The sequence below is a fragment of the Mytilus edulis genome, chromosome 12, assembly GCF_963676685.1.
Source record: "Mytilus edulis chromosome 12, xbMytEdul2.2, whole genome shotgun sequence".
NCBI classification, from domain to species: Eukaryota; Metazoa; Mollusca; class Bivalvia; order Mytilida; family Mytilidae; genus Mytilus; species Mytilus edulis.
In genome coordinates this window covers 36,798,824-36,816,209 of record NC_092355.1, presented here as the reverse complement: position 1 = coordinate 36,816,209, position 17,386 = coordinate 36,798,824, and the positions used below count along the sequence as shown (strand labels likewise).

At 31.8% G+C, this 17,386-nt stretch overlaps 1 protein-coding gene across 5 annotated transcripts in view; it reads left to right on the top strand.

The window, feature by feature from the left end:
- LOC139498378 (aquaporin AQPAn.G-like) overlaps window positions 1-17,386 on the top strand; it is a 337,743-nt gene that overhangs the window by 13,676 nt on the left and 306,681 nt on the right. The window contains exon 1 of one of the 5 annotated variants that reach the window (XM_071286760.1): window positions 11,858-11,993. The exons of 3 other annotated variants lie outside the window; for them this stretch is intronic. In XM_071286760.1, coding sequence (XP_071142861.1) covers window positions 11,983-11,993 — 11 coding nt within the window. In that variant the 5' untranslated portion in view covers window positions 11,858-11,982. Of the gene's footprint in view, window positions 1-11,857; window positions 11,994-15,703; window positions 15,813-17,386 lie in introns of those variants that run through there. One more of the 5 variants, XM_071286766.1, reaches the window with a different exon arrangement.

The following is a 17,386-nucleotide window of genomic DNA, read 5'->3' as shown; positions in this document are numbered from 1 at the left end:
AAGGATTCAATAGTTTAAATGGTTACATGTACTTCTGAAGAAAAAAAATAACATAATCTGCTTGACAATCATCATAAACATTTGTTTAAAATGTGTCCAAATTTACAAACAAGACTTTAATAATTTTTTTCAGATTATAATAGAAAACTCATTCATGAGCATTTGAATGAGAATTCAAAACGGCTAAGCTCCAAGTCATTGGAGGACTATCACCAAAGTCCTACGATAAAACAGATATAACGTATGAGACTCATTTTTAAAAGACATAAAAGAACATGTTTTAGTCCTATGATGCTTTCGATAACCAGTATTTAAATATATTACAAGAGGTTCTTAATGGGGTGGGGTGGGGGGAGGGGTTCTCAATTCTGTATTCTTTATTTTTAGCCCCACATTCTTCTTTGCCCATTATTCTCTGGTCTTTATATTTAAAAAAACTATTATTTACTACTCTCAATCTTTTTTGGCCTATTGTTTTCTCTTACATTTTTTTGGCCCATTGATCTGCAGCAATGGTCCATGGATCTATATTCTGTTAACCCTACCCAGACGCTCTTGTAAGGAGAAGTATGATTGCCAATGAACATTGATCAGATAAAATCATCTTCGGTGGGATTTTTTAAAGGTGCTGTACCTCCCATGGATAGACCACTGTAGACAAACAGTCAAGAGGATTAATTATTATCTGTATTTTCAACAGCCGTGTTTAAAGTCTACAGTGTAATGGGCACTTGAAGATAAAGTACATCTTAACAGAAAATGGCCACCTCTAAAAATCTTCCTTACATTTTTTTCACATACAAGTAACAACAAATATTAAGGTTTTCAAACTTTAATTTAATTACAAAATAAAAACCATTATAGAAAGATACAATTATGATTGTTTTGGGAACTGCTATGACAGTTTTTGTTTATATTAGTTCACACAGAGACATATATACGTCTCTGGTTCACACAACTTTTGTAGACTCTTGCTGTGAAGACTGTAAATTCCTTCTCGATGTCTATTATTGCCTTGTCTTGTAGGTTGCTGACTCAATGCCACAATTTATTCAATCCAAAGTTGAATGACAAAAATATTCAATCATGCACAATGCACAAATCTTTAAATACAAATTCCAAACTGTAAAATTGCCCACTTAATACATGTACTTTACTGATAAGATTCGAGTAGTTAGCGGTATATCTTGTCTACCGGTGTTTACAATTTATCTTATACTTCAAATAACAGTGATACTTTAGTGGACACTGACTGATTGTAAACAACTAAAAACAGATTATAATATCACTAGAAACAAATGTTGACATAAGCTAAATATCTACAGAAGATAAAAACAATCGGAGAATGTTTTATCCTGCAATCAGCCAACTATTGTATAAATAACATTTAACAAATACATTTTTGCTTTATTTGTACTTGTACAAATACCCCACAATTTCTTCAATTCAAAGATCTTCAAAACTAAATGAAAAAAAGTTGCATGCAATAATGTCTCCTGTTACCCTGCTACTATGTTGAGCAAGCTATTATAATAATGGGGATATTTCTTTGTAACAAGCATAAGTTATAAGCATGATTTCTAAATCTTAGTGTAGTAACTATCAATGTAAATTAACTCATCATAGATACCAGGACTAAATTTTGTATATACGCCAGACGCGCGTTTCGTCTGCAAAAGACTCAACGAATGGATGGGAAAAGACGAGATCATGAAACAAGTCAACGGTTGTACAACGCTTGGTCATCGTTATAGAGTAAATGGTATTGCAATGATCTTCAAATGGAGAGATACTTTGTATTCGTAAAATAGTCTTTTTTTCACAAGAAATTATAGACTTCAACAAGAGAATTTGAAAATAATCAAACAAATAAATACAATTCCAGGATTAAAAATGAATGTACGAATTTGATACAGTAGAAAAGAAAATAGCTATGAAAAGCTAATCTTAATTTTCTGTCAAATACGAGTAGGATAAGATAAATAATCTACTGCTTTTGCTACATGTATTCCAAACACAAACATGTATGCATATTCATAAACCTACGAATTATTTTTAACATGTTCTTTTTACGTCCAGTGGCTAATATTTCATATATATTAAGAACAAAAACAATTTTTAAAACAATTAATCTATTCTAAAAGAAAACAAAGGTTACGGTCATCTTGGCGATTTTTTCAAATCGAATTTCCCGTTTCATGCACATTTCTCAGAAGTAATTAGTGATTTCCGAGTGATTCTTTTATAAATTTACATCGTTTCAATATATGATTTGTAAAGAAAATGATATAGAAACACTCTAACAGACAATACAGAAACTGACCTAATTTTTCATCCGACATCTTGGGATGACCGTGAATGCAGTTACGGTCATCAGCTTTACCCCAGTGATTGTGACAATTCATTTACAAAATTTGTTTACAATCTGACAAGACCATTTATAGTATTTAGTATCTCAAACTGCATGTCTATGGTCTATGTCTATGTCTATGTTGTACAACGCTTGGTCACCGTTATAGAGTCGATGGCATTTCAATGATCTTCAAATGGAGAGATACTTTGTATTCGTAAAATAGTCTTTTTTTCACAAGAAATTATAGACTTCAACAAGAGAATTTAAAAATAATCTAACAATTAAATACAATTCCAGGATTAAAAATGAATGTACGAATTTGATACAGTAGAAAAGAAAATAGCTATGAAAAGCTAATCTTAATTTTCTGTCAAATACGAGAAGGATATGATAAATAATCTACTGCTTTTGCTACATGTATTCCAAACACAAACATGTATGCATATTTATATACCTACGATTATTATTTTTAACATGTTCTTTTTACGTCCAGTGGCTAATATTTCATATATATTAAGAACAAAAACAATTTTTAAAACAATTAATCTATTCTAAAAGAAAACAAAGGTTGAAAAGTTGACTTCAAAGAAATTGGTTATGATGGGTAGGGCTTTTTAAAAAAAAAAAATAGCTCTCTAACGCACCCTACCTATTGAAATATTTGATTTTTTAACATTCCGAGATCGTGAAAACTTCACATGGGTGTGTGATAAATAAGTAAGTTACATGTATTTTAGCAACGCAATAATTTGAATATACGCAAATATATCATTTAATGTCGGATATGACGTCCGCATTCTGTGCGGGTGTATACAGACACCCTTCTCATCATACAGCAGAATAAATAGTTCACGGTAAAATGTCACGTGTACCACTAATTTTCGAAATCGTATGTGATTTGATACATAGAAATTCTATAAAAAGTATCATTTCATACCCTCTCCATCAAAAGTACAGAATGATCAAGGATTTGAAAAGGGGTTGGCGTAATCCAACAAAACGGAATAAAATGAATAAATAGAAAAAAGGACAATATTTTCGACCATATAAATGAAAAACTATCAAATCAAAGCGGTGTGCGACCTCAACGTCTCTACAATCCATTCCTTGAATATGCCACTGGATCATATCTTTGTGCTTTTCTGATTTAAGAAAAAGGTTGATTGAAGGTGTTTGATAGTTTCTGTATTGTCACTTGGGTAAAGCTGATGACCGTAACTGCATTCACGGTCATCCCAAGATGTCGGATGAAAAATTAGGTCAGTTTCTGTATTGTCTGTTTAAGTGTTTCTATATCATTTTCTTTACAAATCATACATTGAAACGATGTAAATTTATAAAAGAATCACTCGAAAATCACTAATTACTTCCGAGAAATGTGCATGAAACGGGAAATTCGATTTGAAAAAATCGTTAAGATGACCGTAAATCATAATCAAAATATTTTCAAGATGACCGTAACATAAAACAAGGATGACCGTGATTGGTAAAAAGATGACCGTAACTTGTAAAGGATGACCGTAATTTGTAAAGACTAACTGTAATTTATATAGGACGACCGTAACTTTTATAGGATGACCATCAATTCTAAGAAATACCCGTATTGTATTCAAAGCTTTTTTGTTGAGTTTGTCGATCTCAATTGGGGCTCGGTTAGCGGATATAAATATGTTTCATAAATTTCTTTTTTTAAACTATAATATAATTGGCCATATTTAAGATTTATAACAATGATAGTAAATTGCATATTTCTCGTAAACAATGAAATATTTATTGATATCGACGTTAAAATTTTAACACAAATTGACAGCGATACGACGAAAATTTGAAGAAACATGAATGTGTCCCTAGTACACGGATGCCTCATCTACACTATCATTTTCTATGTTTAGTGGACTATGAAAATGGGACAAAACTGTAATTTGGCATTAGAATTAAAAAGATCATACTATAGGGAAAATGTGTACTAAGTTCCAATTTTATTTAACTTGAAGCTGGACAAACAAACAGACGAACGGACGAACGTACGCACAGACCAGAAAAACATAATGCCAATAAATGGAGCATTAACACATTAATAATACATACGAATATTTGGTAATCGAGCCCATGTGTATGGTTCCAGAGGAAGCAGATTAAAATCTTAATTTGTCATGATATGTGCAGGCGGAAACACTTTTGAAATAGAACAAAATAATCAAAGCTCTGTGTGTATCGAGAAAGCGATAGATATTAACTGTAATGTTTGATATAGTAACAAAATTTTAAAAAGTTAATAGAAACAAATAAAACGACAATTTTCTTATTTTAAAAACACCAGTTGCATAAGTTTTCAATGTATCTATTACATAGTAATGCAACACAATAAGATATCAAGTCGACGACATGGTTCTTATCGGGGCCTTTTATAGCTGACTATGCGGTATGGGCTTTGTTCATTGTTGAAGGCCTTACTGTTACCTATAATTGTTAATGTTTGTGTCATTTTGGTCTTTTCTGGATAGTTGTCTCATTGGCAATAATACCACATCTTCTTTTTTATATATAGTATTTATAAGTTGGATGTAGAAAATGCATAACCTCCGATTTTTTTTATCACGGACGGAGAGCATATCAATCTTATAGTTCAGAAATTTTCGTGTCTGCCCTTCCATTATGTGAATCAAGAAAAAATTCCCCAAAACAGGTAACGATTGTATCGAAAAGAGAACAATCGAGTGCACCTTTTTATGTTAGGGCATGTTTAGGTGTATATTTTGTCTTTAAAACGTACAAAGCAAGAGTATTTTATATAGCATCTCGCTTCAGATTCTATCATTATTATATATCAAAGCTACAGGTTGACTTTATAACGTAAAAAAATGACAGTACGAAAAGATGAAATATATGTGTCAAGTGAGATACCTATCTAATGAATCACAAAAACAAAGTAGGTGTGTTCGAATAGCTATTTATTTCTAAAAGTACTTGACGACAGTCTTTTAATTTGGATGATGAAAATGGATATCTTCGAAAAAATATGATTTTCTTGTGTCTGATAACTAGGGTTTATAATCTTCAACCACTAAAAATGTTTAGTCTGCCCTTCCACGAAATATTTAATTAGAATTTTTTTAAATGCTTAAGAATTTTCAAAAACTCCATCTGACATCCGAACAGACAATATTTTTAAGTTGAATCAATGCAGACAAGATCATTAACTAATGCTCATTAGCTAGTAGATACATTTGTCTTTTAAAATATAACTGACATATAACGATCGATCGTAATGGTGCTATGTGGATAAATTTATCAGTTTTCAAGAGCAAAATTGGCAGAGCGTCATCCCTACAATGGCTTCCAATTCTACGATTGTGAGCATGAACTGGCATAATGGGGAGATAATTTTAAAGAAGTAGAATCCTGACTGTATGAATAACATTTCTGTATACATTGTATATACAAATTGACAACGTTCCGCCTTGTGATACGCTTTTCGTACAATACTATTTTAAGGATCTAATTTGCTGGAGCTCACCTTCACTAGTTTATTCGAATGATATTTTCAAAATGTTTCTGTTATTTTATTTGCACGACAAAATGAAAGACGATATAATATCAATGGGTGTACATGCAATTTTTTGGCATTTTTAAAAATGTGTATTTATTTTTTGTCATTAAAAGGAATCCCAGAAACAAAAAAAAATCTTATGTCGAGCAGTTGAACTGTGCACCGCATTTTATTCATTATGCTTGTAAGGTGTCATTTTATCGCGCTTTTGTAGCATGTTTTCCCTTCCTGTTCATTTGCATGTCTTTTGGCAAATTCATTTTAAAAATTAAACCCTCTACTGTAAAAAAGATACATATGGTAATCTTTGCATTCGAAGCACGTCTTATTTTCTTCTACCTATAGGATAAAACTCTCATATTAATATCATGTGTATACCAACACGATTAATCATTTGATACAAAAAGATAGTTATATAAATACGGATATTTCTTAGAATTGAGGGTCATCCTTTAAAAGTTACGGTCATCATTTACAAATTACGGTCATCTTAAAAGCAGTTACGGTCAGCCTTGTTATGAATCGCTGATTCTGTTACGGTCATCTCGATTGTGATTTACGGTCATCTTGGCGATTTTTTCAAATCGAATTTCCCGTTTCATGCACATTTCTCAGAAGTAATTAGTGATTTCCGAGTGATTCTTTTATAAATTTACATCGTTTCAATATATGATTTGTAAAGAAAATGATATAGAAACACTCTAACAGACAATACAGAAACTGACCTAATTTTTCATCCGACATCTTGGGATGACCGTGAATGCAGTTACGGTCATCAGCTTTACCCCAGTGATTGTGACAATTCATTTACAAAATTTGTTTACAATCTGACAAGACCATTTATAGTATTTAGTATCTCAAACTGCATGTCTATGGTCTATGTCTATGTCTATGTTGTACAACGCTTGGTCACCGTTATAGAGTCGATGGCATTTCAATGATCTTCAAATGGAGAGATACTTTGTATTCGTAAAATAGTCTTTTTTTCACAAGAAATTATAGACTTCAACAAGAGAATTTAAAAATAATCTAACAATTAAATACAATTCCAGGATTAAAAATGAATGTACGAATTTGATACAGTAGAAAAGAAAATAGCTATGAAAAGCTAATCTTAATTTTCTGTCAAATACGAGAAGGATATGATAAATAATCTACTGCTTTTGCTACATGTATTCCAAACACAAACATGTATGCATATTTATATACCTACGATTATTATTTTTAACATGTTCTTTTTACGTCCAGTGGCTAATATTTCATATATATTAAGAACAAAAACAATTTTTAAAACAATTAATCTATTCTAAAAGAAAAAAAGGTTGAAACGTTGACTTCAAAGAAAATGGTTATGATGGGTAGGGCTTTTTAAAAACAAAATAGCTCGCTAACGCACCCTACCTATTGAAATATTTGATTTTTTAACATTCCGAGATCGTGAAAACTTCACACGGGTGTGTGTTAAATAAGTAAGTTACATGTATTTTAGCAACGCAATAATTTGAATATACGCAAATATATCATTTAATGTCAGATATGACGTCCGCATTCTGTGCGGGCGTTTACAGACACCCTTCTCATCATACAGCAGAATAAATAGTTCAGGGTAAAATGTCACGTGTACCTCTAATTTTCGAAATCGTATGTGATTCGATATATAGAAATTCTATAAAATGTATCATTTCATACCCTCTCCATCAAAAGTACAGAATGATCAAGGATTTGAAAAGGGGTTGGCGTAATCCAACAAAAAGGAATAAAATGAATAAATAGAATAAAGGACAAATTGAATATTTTCGATCAAATAAATGAAAAACTATCAAATCAAAGGGGTGTGCGACCTCTACGTCTCTACAATCCATTCCTTGAATCTGCCACTGGATCATATCTTTGTGCTTTTCTGATTTAAGAAAAAGGTTGATTGAAGGTGTTTGATAGTTTCTGTATTGTGACAATTCATTTACAAATTTTTTTTACAATCTGACAAGACAATTTATTGCATATAGTATCTCAAACTGCAGTAAAAATCGTTCATTGCCCTTGTGATGCCTTGGTTATTGTTGTCGTTATGTTCAATTCTCATGGACGGATACCCTACACCCTCTCATATTTAATTTTCCATTTAATCTTAAGGTAAATACCTTATGGAGGTTCTGAATTAAGTAATTATTGATAAGAGCCTGTAATAAGTATAAGCTTCTGAAATATATCTTTGATAATTAGTTTGGATAAAGCAATGCTACAGCTAATCTCTAAAAGATCAAGTATAATAACAGCATTTACACCTGCGTCTTATATTCTTTCTCATATCAAATATATCACATTGTCATCTACCTTGGGGTTCGTGTTGCTAAACTTTATTTTTCTATGTTGTGTTTAGTGCACTATTGTTAATACAGGGGCGGATCCAGCCATTTTAAAAAAGGGGGGGGGGGTTCCTAACCCAGGACAAAGGGGGGTTCCAATTACATGTCCCCATTCAAATGCATTGATCGTCCAAAAAAAAAGGGGGGGTTCCAACCCCCGGAACCCCCCCTCTGGATCCGCGCCTGTAATAACAAAGAAGATGTGGTATGATTGTCAATGAGACAACTCTCCACAAGAGACCAAAATGACACAGAATTAACAACTATAGGTCACCGTAGTACGCCTTCAACAATAAGCAAAGCCCATACCACATAGTCAGCTATAAAAGGCCCCGAAATGACAATGTAAAACAAATCAAACGAGAAAACTAACGGACTTATTTATGTACTATAATTGTTTGTCTGTCTGTCTGTTTTTTTTTAGAAATTACCTTTGTAGTTGTTAATTTCTGTGTCATTTTGGTCACTTGTGGAGAGTTGTCTCATTGGCAATAGTACCACATTTTCTTTTGAATGTCCCTCTGGTATCTTTCATCCCTCTTTTGTAGGTGCAATGTGTTTTAATTATAAGGGGGCTACCATTTGATTTATTTTTTTTTGGGGGGGGGCTAGGATGAAATTTGAAAAAATAGGCAGGACAGGAGTTTTGAGTAAAAAAAAAGGCAGGATGAGACAATTGCCAAAAAAAAAAAGAGTCAGGACGACAATTTAGGTAAAAAAAAAAGCAGGACCAAACAGAGTGAAAAATAAAAAGGCAGGACAGAGATTACAGCTAAAAAAAAAGGCAGGACAAAATTTGTCATCCTAGCCCCCCCATAAAAATCAAATGGTAGCTCCCTAAGAGTCTTGATGGTAGATCTTTCTGCCTTTATCTTTTGATTCTTTTATGTAAATTTTCTCTATTCTTTGATCTTTTTTTACTTTATATTTTTCCATTTCTTATATATTATAGCACCTTAATTTTCTTAGTCTTTATTTTGTTGGCCTATCGTTCTCAATTGTCTTTTTATGTCCATTTTTTGTTTGTAGATTTAACCCCTTATTATCTTGTCTAGAAACCACATCTTGACTCCCAGACATCAGTAAAAATTTCAGTGATAATTTTTCTATATCACTGTATCCCGGACTATGGGAATGTGATATTTAACATAATTCCTAGCTGTACGTGTTGGTATTCAGTGGTTGTTAGGTTAACGTGTTGGTCATAAGATACCACGGTGATGGTATCCAACACACTGTCAATTTCAGCACGTCAAGTAAAAGTATTTCTGTACATTCTGGTGTAAATACAATAAACTATTCTAGTAGTGATAACAGATCTTGTACATGTATACTTGTCGGGGGTTGAGGTCATGTGGTTGAGGTCAAGGTTAACAAAAATAGTCAATGACGGGGTGTGTTTAGCATGAAGATACATGTATGTTAAATTTTAACAACGCAATAACGTGAATACACGCGTAAACGCAAAACATTTGCATTTTGCATCTTTTTTTAATTCCCCATATCTCATCTGACACTTGGAGTCCATTTATATACATGTACCGTTTGTTGTCACCACTATATCATCGCCCACTGTAAATGTTTTGTTAATTAAATCTTTTGTTACACAACTGGAATAATTTTAACCAAAATGGGTTGACTGATTTCTCGGTACAGATGTATCTATCTTATAATTTGCTTCTGTCCCCCCCTGGCCTTGCGGTCATAAAACTTTCGAGTCAGTTTTTTGTACTCGTACTCGAAAATCAACCAATTAAATTGCTGGATTTCATGTTTCGAGCATGATTTTTGTGCACCGAGCACTGAGCAAAGTTTTATGCCTTCAAGGCTAGATCTCAAGCAGTTATCTTGGAAGCCATGGCAATATACACAACAGAGGAGGTTAAATGCAAATAATTGTCTCCAATCTTGAAACCCTTTATAATTATGTAGATAAATAGATTCTGACCGGATCAAGACTTTATGAAAATATGAAATTTTACCATTATTTTTATTTCATTCAAAGATATAACAGATTCCATTTATTGGAGTTTGTGCCCTTAAATGAAGATATATCTTTTTGCCAATTTTCTGCGTTTTTGAGCAACAAACTTCAATATAATGATAGAAATTGGCAGAAATGATATTTTTTTTCGTTAAAAACTTAACACATATTTTGCAATTTTTTGGATACTAAAATATAAGAAATTTTAAAAACGACAACAGATGAACAAATTATTAAACGATGTAGGTTCGAGATGAATTATTTTGAATTAGAAAATACTTCTATTTAAAAGTGCAAACATACTTAATTCGTCAGTGCATTTAAATTTACATTTTGTTAGGTGAAGGCATGCACTATTTGTTACTGTAAAGGGATAATCTCCATGTGTACTTTTTCCAACCTACCAATTAATTACTAAATTTTAATTTCTTAAAACAGTGTTTAGCAAATTCAGTAATTATTAGCTTTCATTCATCTGAATGTTTTTTCCTCTATTCATGTGCCCCACCATAGTAATTATATTGTTTATAAGGAACTAAATCATTTAAATGAAAATTACATTCACAAAAACAGGACACAGTCTAGCGGATATAGACATTTAGTAGGAGTTTCACTATTACGTATATATACATTGTAATGATGCGGTTGGTAACTAGAATGAACATTTTAGCCTGCAATTAGACAAACAAATTGTATCTAATGCATTGCTTCGCTGAGTCAATGTAAATGCACCTTTCCTACACAAGATAATTATTTTCAATTCAATTCTTATCATAATCCAAAGGTTTTAGCCTAGCAAGATGATTTAAAATATTGAAAAATACTCTTATAATTAATGTCGTAGATATAAAGTTGAAAAAGTAAACTATTATAATGACTTCAATATTATGTCCAAAATATGATCTACAAAGACCATTTTTTTATTTTAATTTAAAACGATACAAATTCCCCAGCCTTTTCACATTTCATTTAGATTCAGTGGTTGGGAAAGAAATGCCCGCAATGGGCAATTCTAACATAATGTTTAAAGTAACTTTGGGCCATTTCTTAAACATTCTTTGAAAAATCATATTGTTTCAATGGGTCATTTTCAGCTACAATGTGCCTATGGCCCATCGCCCCTGCTTTTCCTTATCACTGTTAGATTCAGGGCATTTTAGAGACTGATTAATTGTATGGACATCTGACACTTGTTGGAGACTTAATTTTGGCTGTTTCCATCTAATCGTCATTTTTAGTTATTTGTGTCGCTTGATTCCTGACTCAGTGAGAATGACACAACCCACATGGTCTTTTATTCATAACACATAGTAAGTTAATCAGTCAATATTTTATAAATTGATTAACCCAATCAGAAATTCAATAAATTGTAAGATTTCTTGATTCATGATATAAACATCGGTATAAACAGAGATTTTTTTTCAAGATTTAAGCTCTCTTTTCACGAATATATACTTTACGGAATCCGTAAAAGAACCATTTCATGCCTGTAAATCTTCCGTTTGAAAACTTTATTACGTCATCGGAGCATGAAGGCATATGACACGATGACAGCGCCAGTCAGAAATTGTATATAGTATTGAATATCTATCAATGATAGAAATCTCACATTGGATTATCATCATTATGTACTGAATCTATGGATCGACTCGTGAAGATCAATCTGGGTACTTTAAAGATTTTTTTCAAAGATTGTTATTTAAAGAAGTTACTAAAAAGCATTTAGAAAATGGTGATAAGGTAAATATACAGTTTTTCTCATTTTTTTGGAGGATTTTTTAATTGATGTTGTAAAGCTATATTTAGATTTATCTGGAAAAAAGAAGGCGTTTCCTAAGGCAATGTGTAAACAGACGGACGTTATGAAATACTGTCCGTGGACTGGACACACACATGGAATGTGTAATATACCTAATTATAAATGTTCAATAAGTGTTCTTTGAACGCACCTTACTACATGTAACTAGCGGTAACATGTATTCCATGCAGCTCCTATAGAAATAACTTTTATAGATTTCATTTTTTCAAATACAAATAGCAGTGAAAAAAATGGGTTTCAAGTAAGTTAACGTATTTTATTATTTGTTAATTGATATTTCATTGAAATTAAATTAGAAAGTTTACTTTTTATGATATAAAAAAATTTAAACCAATATAATTATAGACAGTATAATTTATTATTTTGATTACTTAAAGCATATTGCTGATAACGACAAATTCAAATTATAGAAACATAAAAAAAGCGATTTTGTTTACGCGGGCGCAAACATTTTTATTTAGTTTTTCGACGATACCAATCGAAACTATAACACTTTAAGTAAGGTATCGGGAAAGTCTGGATTCAGGATATTTTTTTTTGACATCTTCATGACCAGAATGTAACCAAATTAGTAAGTGATCATAATACCTTTTTTTTAAGAAAAAATACAATAATATATCTATTTTGCCGTGTACAAAGTAATGCTCGTCTTTGTAAGAACTAAATGCCGTTTTTTGTATCTGCCCTTGCTTGTGTAAATACAAAATGCAGTTCTGCTTTTCGGAAATTACCTTAGATGAGGTGATAACAGGAAGTTCTTTAGTGTACTTTGAACAGAACTAAAACATTTGGTAAATAACCTCGACACAACTCCCTTCAAAGTACTGGATTTAAGTCAAGTGCAGTTTATATGTACACATAATTCAAACATGCACACTTTATATTTCATGGACCTGTAACAAAAAGACTCAACATACATCATATTTTTGTATCTTACCTAAATCAAGATATTGCGCTTTCTGTTAAATGTTAGAATTCAGTATTTCAGGAAGAGGGTTGTGTGTGTGTGTGTTTGTGTGTGTGTGTGTGGAGGGGGGGGGGGTTTGGTTTTTGAGTGGGGTATTTTTTTTGGGGGGAGGGGTATTCTTTATCAAATTGAAAATTAAGGGGAAAATCCATGATGTAGAATTATATTTAATGACATCTAGTTGTAAATGATCAGTTTTAAGTTACTGAAGATAATTAGCATTTTCTCAATCAGTTTATTATTGACACACAAATATGTATAGGGATAAACAAATAATGGAGTTGATACACATTACATTGTTTGTTGACACAGAAACAAATAATACAATATGGCTCTTGTTGATAGTACTGATTGATTTTTAAAGTTACAAGAGCTTTTAATTGACGTAGCTAGAATGCATGCTATATATAACATAAGACAAAAAACGCTTTCCTAAAAAGCTTTCCTAAGTTGTAATTAAGTTGTAGTTGTATTTTGTTAATTTAATTGAGAAGTAAACGAAGGAAAAGGATGTGATGTTCATAAACTAATTACCATAAGTTATCTCAATAGCTACATTTTGTTAATTGATTGATTGTTGGTTGCTTAATGTCCAGTGGCAAATATTTTATGTATGTTCAATGACGACTAAATTTTGTCAAGTACTTAAATTAAATTGAAAGATAAAAGAGAACATGTTACATATATCAGTCAAACCAACAACCTCCTACTCTAAACTGGACCATTGTTGTGTTCACTTATTGCTACCTTCGGTGCGGGGATTAAGATGGAATTACACTAGAGGCGAGCCCACACCGTGGCCATCAAATGGACGAAGTCTAAATCAAATGTAAATGTCGAACAAACGATTATGGATTTATATAGTATCACTCCATTTTGTAATTTAATCATCGTCTTACTATAGAAAGAACGAAATTTTTACTATTATCACAAAAATGATAACGACAATAATAAATGTATAAATATAGGAAAGGGTTTCCCTAGTAAACTTGAGTGGATGAGATAAGTACTTCAATACTATGGAACAAAAATATACAAATTTGAAATTGTTATTCCAAATACTATTCGGTAAGTCAAACATAATTTACGCATGCGTTAGAGCAATGGGAAGGGTGATTTTCCCATCCTCCAATTTTTGAACAAACGACATTTATTTAAAAAAAGGGAGGAGGACAAAAACTTATTCCTAGGCTGGAACTTGTTTTCCCTTGTCCCTTTCAGAAGTACTCCTGCGCAACTAATGTAATATTGAAACCTATCCCAAAATTAGTAGTTTTCTCAATGAATATACAATAGCTATAGCGAACAATTTATGTTCTCCTTTTCAAGAGCACATTTGCAGTTTAATTTAGCTAGTATCTTTTTTATTTCACAAAAGACTACAAAAGAGGGTCAGTATGGGGTTTTCAGAATAGAGAAAAAAGGACATGATGTACAAAAAAATCAACAACAAAAAATAAAAAATAAAAAAATAAAAAAATAGGGTATTAAATAAAAAATAGATAATAATGGGTTGCTAAAATATAACGATCAAGAAATAATGGGCACAAATAGTGAAGAATCGAAAAATATAACATAAAAAAATAAAGAATAGAGAAATGACGGAACCTCATCCTGAACCGCATAACATATTGATATGATCAACATCCTTGAGAAATTAACTTATTTTATTGTCAATGTACCACCTGTTAATAGAGTATATTGTTCAAGATTACCGATAGTACAAATGCGTGTATAATATGCATTAATACAGAAATGGATTAACTGAATGCAATGTCAATTTATAAAGTAGCGGTTTTAAATGTGAAACTGTTTTGCACCATATCTATAAATTATCCTTGCATCAGGAAAAGGCAAATCATTTGCAATAAAAATTTAAGATGTAAAAAAGTATTTTAAAGTTCCTCATCATGGGGTTTATTATGTAATTAGAATGAAATTCAAAACAGTGTGGCTGTGGCCATTGATTGACACATTAAATTCATCCATTGACTGGGACAATTTAAGTAAACGTTTGTATGTAACGACCACTGCTCACTATGAACTTTTTAAAGACACTTAAACTATGGGGTCACCAAAGGTTCTCAACACCTTAATAAAGTAATTCGAAAAATTAACCAGAAATAACACGATGTTTGATTTATACCAATTATATAAATCAAAACATAAAGGTTATGCCTGATTAATTTTTCGAATTATTTTATAATTAAAGGCGTTAAGAAACCTTTGGTGACCCCACAGTTTAAATGTCTATCGTAGGTCCGTCGTTAACAGTGGTCGTTACAGACAAACGTTCACGTAAATTGTACCAGTCAATGGATGAATTTAATGTGTCAATAAATGGCCACAGCCACACTGTTTTGAATTTCATTCTATTTGCCCGTTTTTATAGTGATTATTTGATTACCAGACCAAATATTTCATGATTTTTTTATTATTCGATAATCTAGGAGGCTCCTCATGGGGGGGGGGGGGGGGTCCTAGTAATCACATAATCACCATTATTCGATAATCTAGGACTGTTTTTTTTATAATTTGATTATCTTGTTGAAACAGATAGTTAATTATTATGTGATACTAATGGCAAAACATTTGTGATTATATAATTTCTTAGACACCCCCATTTGGAGCCTCACTAAAGAGGAAAGTACATTTTGTATGATGTAATAAGTACAATTGTGATATTTTGCCATCTTTATATTTCTTGTGTGACAAAAATTATCAAACAATGTGCTTTTAAAGTTTGAAAAAGACGAGAAGTTAAAAAAGAGTTGTGAGTTTTTAAATATTTTATAAATTTTGAATTGAAATGTTTAACTGATCATTATATAATTCGTTACTTGTTCGACCGTGCATGCGTGTAAATGTAGATAGTATGTTATTTGAAATGAAAGAAAAGAATAAGGCACCTTGTACATTTTCTTATTCGAAAAATGAAAATAAATGCAACGCACTATTACGTATCCGGTTGATCCCACATTAAAATGAACTGAAGATATTTCAAGTATTTTCTTTAACATATTTACTCGTCTTAGAAGAACGTCAAACTATTAAAATAGACATCATTGTATGTGATATTATTGACTTTTATACGTATATGTTTGGAAATCTATCAAAAGTTAATATTGGAATGTTACGTTTTGTTGGAAAGCTACAAACGCTTGAAATGTACTATAGAAATAGTTCTGTTATTCTGCATATTTTCGAAGAGGTGTTGGTTTGCTCGGCAATTTGATATACTATCATGATTATGTTTTGTGTTCGTTCATAGAGGATATATCATGTAAATTTTAATTTGTAATCCCTGTTTCGAATATAAACTATATTCTCCTCATACTATTCCTAAAAGCATAAATATTTAAATTTTCTTACCATTTATACAATATAATATACAATATAGTGAGAAAAACATTACATTATAAATATGAAATTTAAACCGAACCTTTGATTGCCCCGGTTTATTAAACTTAAACTTAAAAAGATATATATTATATAGCTTACTCTGCGTTATGGGTTTTACTCATTGTTGGAGACCGTACAGTAACCTATAGTTGTTTACTTCTACGTCATTCCGTCTTTATTGGAGAGTTATCTCATTTGCAATCATTCAACATTTTTTTTATAATTAATGATCACCCCATGTAACCCCATGTAACCCCAATACAAATGTATCCGGACGTTGACGCGTGCGAAGCAATAATCTCAACAACATTTTGGGATGACCACAAATGCGGACCCATCTCTAGAACTAATGTGAATATATTTATATCAATGTGCATAACATTATGCATATAATATCACGCGTACGGATACATTAGATGCTAAGTCAAGCTCTTTCCAACATGATTTGTTAGTCTGTTTCTATCTTGTGTTTTACACCACTGTTCTGGGTCAGATAGATAGAGAGTTTACTCGCAGACATGGTTAACTCCGTTGAATCATGTACCGGTACATTGTATCAAGTCTATAATACGGTGGTTGTCTTCGATTGGTGTCTGCAATGTTTTGAATATTGTGTTTCGGTGTATTTTTTTTGGGGGGGGGGGGGTAAATTAAATCAAGTATATTTAGCCTGTTCGGTATGGGCTTTGCTTATTAGTGAACGTGATCCGTAAGCATAAAGTAATGAGATGGGGAAAATGAAATCAGATAGATAGTCGAACGTGCCTATTCGTCCTGTGGGTTACGCGAATCTGTAATTTGTCGAACGGTTGTTTGTATTTTCTAACCAATTTACACACTTTCATTAATATAATTTATAGTTTGTTTATATGTTGTGTTGCTGCCCCACTGTCCCAGGTTAGGGAATGATTGTGCATCCATAAACATGTGTAACCCAGTCATATT